Source organism: Vulpes vulpes, chromosome 10, assembly GCF_048418805.1.
Source record: "Vulpes vulpes isolate BD-2025 chromosome 10, VulVul3, whole genome shotgun sequence".
Classification (NCBI taxonomy): Eukaryota; Metazoa; Chordata; class Mammalia; order Carnivora; family Canidae; genus Vulpes; species Vulpes vulpes.
In genome coordinates this window covers 12,942,521-12,954,675 of record NC_132789.1, presented here as the reverse complement: position 1 = coordinate 12,954,675, position 12,155 = coordinate 12,942,521, and the positions used below count along the sequence as shown (strand labels likewise).

The 12,155-nt window shown below is 35.9% G+C and overlaps 1 protein-coding gene across 3 annotated transcripts in view; it reads left to right on the top strand.

Annotated features, from left to right (window-relative positions):
• MED13L (mediator complex subunit 13L) overlaps window positions 1-12,155 on the top strand; it is a 296,777-nt gene that overhangs the window by 250,478 nt on the left and 34,144 nt on the right. For 2 of the 3 annotated variants that reach the window (XM_072722902.1, XM_072722904.1), the window contains exons 11-16: window positions 377-602; window positions 1,599-1,704; window positions 2,015-2,139; window positions 5,150-5,249; window positions 10,354-10,574; window positions 10,861-11,066. In XM_072722902.1, coding sequence (XP_072579003.1) covers window positions 377-602; window positions 1,599-1,704; window positions 2,015-2,139; window positions 5,150-5,249; window positions 10,354-10,574; window positions 10,861-11,066 — 984 coding nt within the window. The remainder of the gene's footprint in view (window positions 1-376; window positions 603-1,598; window positions 1,705-2,014; window positions 2,140-5,149; window positions 5,250-10,353; window positions 10,575-10,860; window positions 11,067-12,155) is intronic. The other variant, XM_072722903.1, reaches the window with a different exon arrangement.

Below are 12,155 nucleotides of genomic sequence, written 5' to 3'. Positions count from 1 at the left end.
GCATATTCTTAACAAAGACCTACTAAGTTTTATTTGTTAATATAATCTCGATAAGAACTTTTTTTTTTTTTAAGATTTTGTTTATTCATGAGAGACACATTGAGAGAGAGAGAGAGGCAGAGACATAGGCAGAGGGAGAAGCAGGCTCCATGCAGGGAGCCCAGTGTGGTACTTGATCCTGGATCACGCCTTGAGCCTAAGGCAGGTACACTTAACCACTGAGCCACCCAGGCATCCCAAGAACTTCTTTATAGAGATAAATTTTCTAAGTTTAAGTTTTCCAAATCTTTATAAATGCTTTTTAAAAAAAAAAAAACAAAAACATGAGTCTTTTTTACTTTATCTTGCTTAAATTGCCATTTATTTTCCCTTTTAGACTTTTAGCACAACCTAACAAACGGTTTAAAATCTGGCAAGAAAAGCAGCCCCAGATGCAGCCACTCCACTTCCTTGACCCATTGCCTCTATCTCAACAACCTGGAGACAGTTTGGGAGAAATCAATGATCCATACACCTTTGAGGATGGTGACATAAAATACATCTTTACAGCAAACAAGAAATGCAAACAAGGGACAGAGAAAGATTCCCTGAAAAAGAATAAGGTACCATTTAGCTTAGAGAGCATCCAGCATGGTGTGGGTTTTTGATCTATGTCAGTACAACATGTATGGGAAAACTTCTGAGGCAGAATGTTTGAGATAGTCTTGCCTGATTGCTCTGTCCCCATATTCATGCTCTTGGTACTATTGTATTGAACAATGTATTGTTCCTTTTTATGTCATGGCTCACCTTTGTTTAAAAGTCAGCTGAACATAAATGAAGCCTCATATTTTCCAGGCTATAGCTTGTACAGTGCATGTTTCCTCTCATATGCTAATTCTTATTGGCCTATGCTCCCTGCTTATTTCTTTTTAATTATTCCAAAATATCCAAAATGTAAGGAAAAAAATTGATAATATCTATTTATTGAGCGCTTAGTATGTTTACTGTACCAAGCGCTTTACCTATGTATCTATCTGAATTAATATCAACACTACTCCTAGATGTGTCAGTATTAATTTTACTGGTTTCATTGTCATAAAAATGAGTACTGGGGGTGTCTGCTGTCTTTAGCCTTAAATTTTCAAACATTCTAAAATATTGGGCCATTTAAAGAGGTATTCTTGAGAATAGGGGAAATAAAACAATTGCAAGAGGCTTGTACAGTTCAGAAGAATGCTTCAGAGATTCCTTTATAGAGGTCTATCTAGATCCAGAAAGCTTGAACCATAGTTCAGCCTCTAAAATGTTATATTAAAGGCAGCTTTTAACACCATGGCAGGTCTGTAATCAAATGCCACCAGTACTGGTTAGGTATAAAAGCCAGACTGACTCAGAATACTCAATAGGATTGGAGGGAAAGTATGGGAGTTTTGGGTTCTGTTTAAATTCAGGGAAAAAGACATATATTTTATTTCCCTTGGTTGCATAGACCATGGTTTATCATACTTGTGCTCATAACAAGTTCCATTCTACCCTCTAATTCTTTGTGTTCTCCCTCATATTCCACACTTTGGGTTGGTGTTCATGTGTTTTGTTTGGCTGAATTTATTATACAGTCAGAGGATGGATTTGGTACCAAGGATGTCACTACACCAGGTCATTCCACGCCGGTGCCTGATGGGAAAAATGCCATGTCTATTTTCAGTTCTGCTACTAAAACAGGTGTGTACAATGATTATTTGCCTCACTTGGATTGTTGCTAAAGTAAAATGCAAGGGAGATGCTTCTCAATTTAGATTATATTTTTACTGTAATAGCAATAATTTGATCCCATCTTTAAGTTTTCATAGTTTGTTTTTCAGTTACTTTCAAAACTGATAAACATATTTGGAAATAATTGTCTCTAAATTTAACTGAAAACGTAGGGAAAGAATTCACACGCAGGTCTTGCTCATTGAGATCCATGCCCTCTCCTCACTCTTTCTCTCTAGATGAAGTTGCTCATTCTGCATCTTTGCCTTCTTTCCCACAGATGTCCGGCAGGATAATGCTGCTGGCAGAGCTGGCTCCAGTAGCCTTACACAGGTGACAGATCTGGCACCTTCCCTGCATGACTTAGACAACATCTTTGACAATTCCGATGATGACGAACTTGGGGTGAGTCTGCCACAGCTACCAAAACAGAAGACATGGAGGACTTAGGACTTAGGTCACTGTTGGAGTATTTCCTTATTGTTTGGTCTACGGAATTTGGGGGCCTCTAATTTTAGGTTCAGAATGTTCTACAGAAATGTTTGTATACTTTGAAAGGATTCTTAAAGTTGTCCGTGTAGTCTCTAACACTCCTTGGGTTCTGTTTGTTGATGGCTTTTTTTTTTTTTCTATTAGTTTATTCCTGTTGGAAACACTAAAATCTTTCACTTTCAGTTCTTCAATCCTAAATATCATGAGACTAGTAGAAGTGTAGTATCTAGTCCTTTTAGCTCACATTTTAAAATTAATGCCCCTACAAGTTTTTATTCATCTCAGTCAGAACATAATCTACATTTTGAGAGATAAACAAGTATGGTCTATACTTTTTAGGATGGGCACTATTGTATTGTAGGGAAAAAGGACTTACGTACATAGAAGTTAAATAACACAAGGTATGATGTGGTTAAAGTGACAGATAAGAATTATAATTCTTGGTAAAACAGCTGAGCGGAGTCAGAAAATTTATGTCCTCATCCTCCTAACCACCTCTATTTTTGGACAAGTAGAAGTTTCTGTTTATTTCTGGGGGACCTATCTTATAGGCCCTCTCTCTGTCTCTCTTTAAGATTTTATTTATTCATTCATGAGAGAGAGACAGAGAGAGAGAGAGGCAGAGACACAGGGAGCCCAATGTGGGACTTGATCCCAGGACTCCAGGATCACGCTCTGGGTTGAAGGCAGGTGCTAAACTGAGCCACCCAGGGATCCCTGATAGGCCCTCTTTTAAAGGAAATAGGTTTATTAGTTTATTTTTCATTCACTTCTTTATTTCCCTTCCTTCCCTCCCTTTCATCAATTTCCCAGATATTTGTTAATCATTTGATGGTCATTTCTTTTGTGATGTGTACTTGAGGTTACAAGTATTATTATATTACTGCCCTTACACTTGAGGCACTCACAGACCTCCGGGAGAAATAGCATATACATAACATTTAAAATGTACTTAAAAATGTATATAAATAAATACACACATGCATGCTTATTACTGTGAGTGCAGTAATTGACCTGCGTCTAAAGATGCTGGATGTTCAAGTACAAAGTGACAGGTGAGCAGTGTTTAAGGCTTAAAGGTTAAGAGGAATCAGAATTCTAAAGTTTGTTCTCAGTTTAAAATAAAATGGATCTGATTAACAGATATTATACACCATTAGTAATGTTAAGTACTTAGAAGATGATGAGATCATAATGGTCCCCAAGAATGGATTTGACTTAAAACGTGGAGAGACAGGGTTAATGAGAGGCAGGGGAGAGACTTTAGTTTGAGCCTGGAATGAGCCTTGGTTAAGCAACAAGAATGAACCAGCTGGGGAAGTTGGGGAGATAGTGACCAGACCATTGGTCTGCTCTCTGAGTAATGAGTAAAGATAGACAAGGTTAGGAAGGTTTTGGCCACACTTATGGCTTTGGACTTCGAACTCTGCCTATATAACGTGTCCCTCTATGAAGGCTGCTGAGTGTGAAACTGATGGAAAAGAAGCGATTCCTGGTTTTCATCAGTCTCATACACAGAAAGCATGAATACTGTGTGGTAACTTTTATTGAATTAAAACACAAGGACCTCTTCAATTCAGGCAGTTAGCTATGTGAAGAAAAAGGACATGACAATGAGAAAAACTGTAATATAAGAAATTGTTGATACAGGCATTGGAGAGTCTCTTTAAACTTAACTATCTCCCTAAAGTCAGGTATTACTAGGATTTAAGAAGAATGTTCTTTGGTGGTGAAGGTGAGGATGAAATATGAAAAAACAAGGAATCAAAAAGAAGTAGAAAGGGAGGAATGAGAAAGGGTAAAAAACAAGCATTGCAGAGTAGCCTGGGGACTGTTCACAACTACCATCTCCAGTGATTGTTGTTTGCACTCAGAGTCATTGTACTTATCTCTGTATAAATTATGTATTACTGTTGAACTAAATGAAGATATGTTTACTTTGTTTTTAGAATGTATTCTTAGTAACGTTAATATGTAAAGGAGGGTTGGATATTTTTAATCTAATTTCATTTCTCTGAAATGATTGTTTTTGCTTTACTCTGATTTCTAGCCTGGCATTTAATCAAGAGAATCGCTTACCTTAGAATCCTTTTGCTAATTCATCTTACTGATAACTGGTGTTGTGAGGTTCTTTGTCCAAGTTTTCATCTTAAATATCTTTGAATTTAATTTTGCATTTCAACCTTGTGACATGGAATAAGTATACATAAGTAAAAGGCCTTCTATTTGTGAGAATCTTTTTTTTTTCTTTTTTGCTGTTTTACCTTGCCACCAATTCATTGCGTTCTTAAAGATAATCTTGCCTATTAAAGGACTTAATTTATTTTGAATAACAAAGAAAAGCCCTCTCTACATATCTCTGTGGTTTTGTGTGATAAGGTTATTTTTTATGAAGATGAACAGTAACTGTGGAGGAGATAGGAGCTGAAGATACATGTTTGTTTGTTTGTTTGTTTGTTTTTTTGTGGTGAAAAATAAAAGAATAATACTTTGAGAGGGCTTGAGGTCGCCTTTTTAAACTGCCTGCTTCCAAACAGAAGGAAAACCAGGCTGATAACCAATTACTCCTTGGAGTCACCACCCTAATTTAATTATTGTGTCCCTGAAACCACTTCCCTAATGACCTGGGAGGAAGATTTGCTTAAGGAATGTAAGTTGTGCTTTGATGGTGCAGTCTGCCCTTACCAGATCCATGCAAAGAAGACTCCATCACTCTGGTTTTTATTCTTGATAAGCTTGTAGCCTTCTCCTTGGCTTCACTGTCGGCTGGTATTTTTAGAAGTTTACTTGTAAACACCATGTAAGGAAGCATCTTTCTTTTATTCCAAAGTATCATTAGGCATATGTTAAGAAATAGTTTACTGCTGCTCTACTTATATTCAGATGTGTTGCCCTGTTTTAATAATAATAATCTTTTCTTAAGGCTGTATCACCTGCACTGCGTTCATCAAAAATGCCTGCAGTTGGGGCAGAAGATCGACCTCTTGGGAAGGATGGAAGAGCTGCTGTTCCTTACCCACCAAGTAAGAAAAGGAAATTGAGCTTTGGCTTACTATTTAAAACTTCTACAGAATGTTTTCATATTCAGTGATGTTTTATCTGAGATGCCTCTCTGTCCCTCCCTTTTTTTTTTTTTTTTTTTTTACGGCTTAGAAGGTCTGTTTTTACTATTAACAGAATATTAACTGTGAATTAAAACCTGTTTAAGTTGGAATTTCTAAGATGGGGCAGGCAGCCAACAGACCATTTTAGTTTGAATTCCTTTTGCTTTTGTTTTCAAATTAAGAATGAACTCTTCTGGTTAAAAATGTAGATAAATGTGTTTTATGTTTGTTTCTCTAACAGCCTTTTCCTAGTAGGATAAATGCTGTACAGTGACTTTCATTTTTTTTTTTTATACAGTGACTTTTAAAGTGATATTCCACTATAAGAGTTTGTGTAAGATGTTTCAAAAAATTAAATTTGCACAAGGATGATGATCATTTGTTTTTTTGTGGTTCTTTTTCTAATTCATATTGAAGTTTGTGTTTCCTTTTGAGATCAAACAGTTTATTGTGTATGACAGCAAGAAGAGAAATTTTTTTTAAAGTTACTCTTCAAAAAAATAAAATAAAATAAAGTTACTCTTCATTGTAGGAAACTACATTATTCTACAAGAGAAAAGACAGTAGAAGCAGAAACATAATTCCATTGCAAATCATTCTTTAATACCATCTCATTAACTTCAGCTGGTAATGAGAACAAATTGAGGGGAAAAACCACTATGTCATAGGGATGAGTCAAAAAGTTTTATGAACCTATAAATGTGTGCTGATTTACTCAAATGTAGAAGTGTGAAGTATACAGAGATTGGATTTTGACAGCTTTAGTAGATCCATAGCTTTTTAAAATATGCAAAGCTTTCTCAAGCATGACATGTATGAAAATGAATAATGGTAGCCAGCCAGTTGCTGTAGTTTTTTTAATTAAACATTTTTCTTTTTTTATTACTTTGCACTGCAGATTTTGCAAACATAGAATTCACAGATTAAAAGTAACAATATTAAAATAGATACATATGGAATAGGTTAGATGAATGAATTTTTCCCCTTGTATTGAACCAGTTAATCCTCTGCCCTTTTTGACATTAAGTTATATGTTGTGATGTTAAATGTTAAAACATGACTTGTCCAAGGTTATTGGACTCAAAATATTGAATTCAGAAATCATTCTGTTAGTGTCCTTGCCCAGGAAAGTATATGGTATACTCTCTTCTTTATCTCATTTTTATTCAGAAAATAATTGTTTCAAAAAGAAGCAACTCAAAATGTTATGATAAAGTACAAGTTATAAAAATTGATTAATTGAAATTAATTAATTTGATTAATTGAAAAATTAATTTGATAAATTTGATTAATTTATACTTACATATATAAGCTTTGGAAAGTATAGATACATAAGAGTAAATGGGATCTTTCGATGTGCACAAAGTATGCATGTGTAAATATGTGTATGTGTGTGTATATGGACATGTATACAATATTTCCTCCCAAGACATGACAATGAAATAACATGGTAAGAAGTTCTCATCTCTGCAAGAGCTTTTTTGTACATTGAGGTAGAAAGACTGACATAAAATTTAGTGTCTAGAACAGCACCATCCAGTCTAATAGAAATACAGTGTGAGCTAAATGAGAGCCATATAGCAGTCTTAAATTTTCTAGTAGTTACATTAAAGGAAGTAAAAAAGAACCATGTAAGATTAATTTAATTAGTATATTTACCTAATATAACCAATAGTGTCATTTTTTACATGTGATCAGTGTAAAAAATATTGGGATATTTGATAATTCTTTTTTTTTTTTTTTTTTTTTGTACTAACTCTTTAGAATCTGTTGTATATTTTATACACACAGCACATCTCAGTTTGGACGACCCTTGGCTTGAGTGCTCCATAGCCATATGTGGCTAATGGATACTGTATTTGACAGATTATGTCCATAATTATTCATTTGTGTATGTAGTAATGTAATAGTGAGAAAAGCAACACACAGTAATAACTAGATTTAATTTTGGCATCAAGTCTGTGTTAAGGTAGTATTGTGTTATAATATATACAATAATACACCTCAATTCCAGCCCATTCTGGTAGCTGTTCCCACCCTCACTTTAGCATTTTTAAGGATAAAAATCGAACAAACAAGCCATGGTTTTCTGTTTTGGGAGAACTAGAGTGTTTCTCTGGGTTTCTGTCATCTTTCTGACTTACCCTCTTTGACTGCAGTTCCTTTTCTCATCTCAGAACCTGTTTAGGGTCACATCCTGTCAGAAATTCCTTGTAACTTAACAGTAAAATCATCTTTTTCCCAGCCAAACAAAAATGGGGAGGGCAGACCAATTATTATAGGCTTTATCACTTACTGAATGTTTAGATGTTACATGGTGAAGTATTCACGTGTGTGTACATTATGTTATTTAATGTGTACAAAAAAAATATGAGGTAGATAGTATTGCCATTTTGCAGATGAGGAACTTGAAGCTAGAGAGGTTAAGAGTTTCCTTAAGAATATCTGATAATGGGGTGCCTGGCTGGCTGAGTTGGTGGAACATGTAACTCTTGATCTTGGCATTGTGAGTTCGAACTCCATGTTGGGTGTAGAGATTACTTAAAAATAAAATCTTAAAAAAAAAGTATCTGATAGTAAGAATAGTGAAGGCTACTTTCTGAAGTGAGTCTCTGGCTGGTGGAATCATATTTTCCGTACTTTTTTTGTGTTCTCTTTTACCTTTGATAAAAAATATCAAGGTGGCGAAGGTGTTGAAAATTGAGATATACCAAAAAAAAAAAAAAAAAAAATTGAGATCTACAACTGTGTTAGGTAGCTTCAAAGAATTTGAGTATCCCCAGGTGAGAAATGTCTTTATTACGTTTCTCAGACAAAATTTAGTAGCTAATTTAATAAAATAATTTTTGGTAGAATTTTATACCATAGCCAGAATACTTACGTGTAAAATAAAGGCTCTGTTTAAGTTCGTTTGTCATTTTAACACAAAGAGAATTTGTACAGTTTATTTTCCAAGTATTTGCTTGATGATTAAAATCTATAATGCAATAGGAGTTTGAAGATTTTATGAAGCGGACTTAGAATTTAAAATGTTATACTTAAACATTAATTTTGTATTAAAAATGACCCATAGCTGCTCTTTCTGTGACGTGGAAGGAGTAGGGACTAAAAGATAAAGATGATGGATTATTTCAGGTATAACCTAACTCAATATTAAAGTCTTCAGTCTTGTTTTATTTTTTCTCTTATTTTTTTTTTTCTTCTTCAGTCTTGTTTTAAAGAAACTTACTGATCTGGTTGCTGCTACATTTGAAGACCTGTTTTTCCTCCTCAGTGGTTCTCTGGGAGTTTCTGGCTTGGCTTGTAGCCCTAGTTCTATGAATTGTTATGTTTCTTAATGGTAAAATACTGTCCTGGCAAGAGGGGCCTTGAAGATCTACTTGAGTATTTTCCCCCACAACCCCACCCCCACTCCCCGTTTTCCTTTTCTTTCTCTTTTTCTTGGCGGCAGCAGGCACCATTTTGTTTAATGAAATCTTACACAGAATCCTACTGTAGGAAATAAATGGAAATGGAGCTTCTCTAATGAGAGGGAAAGTTGGGATCTGAGATCCTGTCTGTTGGCCTCTTCCTTCCCTTGTCTTACAGATAAGCACCCGAGGTCAAGAGAGGGTAAAGTATTCCAGATTATCTTATTGTTTAACTGGGAAACATGGTAAAGATCATCTCATGCAGAGGTTCTCACCTTTTTTCTGCCTCCCATCTGGTGGAAGCCTCCCCCTGCCCCCGTAAACAAAGGAAAGAAAGCAAGCTTGGTGAGAATCACACATCTATTCCAGCCATTTAGATGAAGGATCCAAGGCCCCCAGGGAGGAGTGACCTGCCCTGACTGTAGCAGCACTGAGCTGTGGAACTGTTCAGGGTCCTGCTGCTGATTCATACAGCACTGTCTCAAACTCCAGCCCAGGGCAGAGTGTGATGCAGTGGTTCTTTATTAATTTCTGATTCAGAGCTAGAGGTCGTATCCTAGACTATTCAGTGGTTACTGTTTGCCTCTTTCAATGCTGAAGTTTCTAGAAAGAGCAATGTGTTTGGAAACTGGGACATCCGATGCCATTCCAGAACACTGACTTACATTCATGGCTCCAAATGTATACATAAATTTGCTGTATAGGACACCCCCTAGTGGTCAAGCTTCCAACTTGCATTACATTACATCTGCTCTTGCTTTCAGAACCCCAGTTGCTTTCATGGGCCCCAGTTGATGATGATGATGGCTAACTTCTGGTATATTAAAATGCTCTTTTAAAAAAGGATTGAGAGTCACTGCTTTAAGTCTTTCTTAAAATATACTTTTTTTTTTAACTAGTTGATTTTCAGTAAATTCTCTTTTGTTTCTAGGTAGGAATCTTAAACCTATGAAGTTTCATTTTAATGTCCATATGGGCAGCATGTAATGTCAATGTGGAACCATTTCCCCAAAGAGCAGTGAATGTGGTGGATTTTTCAGACTAGCCAAGTAATCGTACTACATCTAAACTACCATTGTAGCTGCAAACAATTTTTTTTTTTTTTTTAGTATAAATGCCTGATCGATTTTCTGTGAAAAATTTGCTATAGGACATTTTCATGTAATTCTGAAATATTTCATACATATTTGTAAGCAGAGATAGAACTTTCAGCAAAGTTATTCCATTTAATTTCTTCCAGCTTCTACTTATTTCATCTCCTTATACTCTTCAGGCAGTCATTTATTAGAAGAAATATGTAGGTTATATAAACTTTGTTCTCTTAATTAACGTGAAGTCAAATCATAAAGCATCAAGGGGATAGTGGTAAAGTTCTAGAAAAGGATAATTTTCTGCTGATGGCCACCTTCTTAGAGACTTCCATGATTAATACTGTTTGTAACTGATACAACCATTCAGTTAGCATTATTTCTGATGGCAGGTAAACAAAGGAAAGGCAGGTGGGGTGCCTGCCTACAAACTGGGATTTTTTAGAAGTCTTACCTGTTAAATATTGTCTCTCCTCTCCTCTCCTCTCCTCTCCTCTCCTCTCCTCTCCTCTCTTCTCCTCTCAGCAGTTGCAGACTTGCAAAGGATGTTCCCCACTCCTCCTTCTTTAGAACAGCACCCTGCATTTTCTCCTGTGATGAATTATAAAGATGGAATCAGTTCAGAGACAGTGACAGCATTAGGCATGATGGAGAGCCCTATGGTCAGTATGGTATCAACACAGCTCACTGAATTCAAAATGGAAGTAGAAGATGGATTAGGAAGTCCCAAGCCAGAGGAAGTAAAGGTAATTGCCAACATATTAATTTTACCAAGGCAGGGTGATTTTCAAGCAGATTCATATACATCTTCTTCAAAATAGTATATCTATATGCTGTATATACATAAATTTTTAAGAGGTACATTGCTTGGTATATTAATTATAATGTCTAGATTAATTTAAAATTTTGTCATTAACATTTTCTGCTGATTAGATGAGAGAAATACTCAATTCCACTCATTTTTGTTACTGTTGTTATATGTCTTTAGTTGTTCACCAGCATTATCACTGGACTCTCCTTGTTTTCTCACAGGACTTTTCTTATGTGCACAAAGTTCCAACCTTTCAACCTTTGGTGGGATCCTCCATGTTTGCTCCACTGAAGATGTTGCCGAGCCAATGCCTGCTACCTCTGAAGATACCTGATGCCTGTCTGTTTCGGCCTTCATGGGCAATCCCTCCTAAAATTGAACAACTGCCCATGCCACCTGCAGCCATTTTCAATAGAGATGGCTACAAGTAGGTGCAGAGACCATGTCACGTTTCTTGCCCTATTGAGTGTGGTTTTGATCTTAGCTAAGTATTTAAAATGATAACCTCAGCATGTCATTTGAAACTTTCCTTTCTTGGACATTCGTGTTTTTGTGCACATTATTTTGTGTTGAAAATGTGCATATTTTCTAACTAAATTTCATGTATATGGATAAATTAAGGCTATTTGTATAGAGAACCATGGTGTTCATGCTAGTTTAGTATCATAGCAGTGTCTACTACAGAATCAAGCAGTAGATTGGAGTTGATAATGTTATTTGGATAGTGGTGGTATTTGATTTATATAGATTGTGGTTCCAAATACGCTTACTTAAGACACTTTAAAATGAAGTGTTAACATAGAGACTTTCTCTCATGCTGACCCCACATCATATAAGAAAGCAGTAACAAGGGTGGTATGATACAGAAGAAGGAAGAAGAGGTGTTTATTGTAACGTGGGCACATTTAACTCTGTCAAAGAAGGGTAGTCTGTCAACAGTGTAGACTCGGTTTTCCCTATGATGAATAATTTCTTAATTAAATAATTTAAATGCTTTAAAATATAAGGCCATAAGCTCAAATTTCTGTCAGGACCAGGTAAACAATATGTGGATGACATGGATTGGATAAAGCAAAAGACTTGGCACCACTGCTGGTCAGTGTCATCGTGAGGGACAGTAGGAAAGAGCAGGGTCTCTGATGGAACTGTTAAGATTATGCTTCACTTAAAGGGACTGTTTGCTATGCAGTTATAGTGCATTGTTCAGGCAAGAATGTGGGCGACTAGAGGTCTGCGTTTTTATGTAAATCTCCTTTTTTAAAAAATGTTGGTAGTTAATTCAGAGTCACATTTTAGGAGCCAATAAGACAAATTCCTGATCCAGTCTGTGGGCTATAGTTGTGACATCACATAAAACCATCTTGATGAAACCAACTTTAATGTCATAAACAGGCTTTATGCTTACTTATGTAAAGTCAATGTCAGAATGAAAAAGTGTGACAGCATGTAGGATAAAAGAACCCAGACTTGGGAGGGTACAGCTGTAATGTCACAGGACTCCAATCCTGCCTTTTTT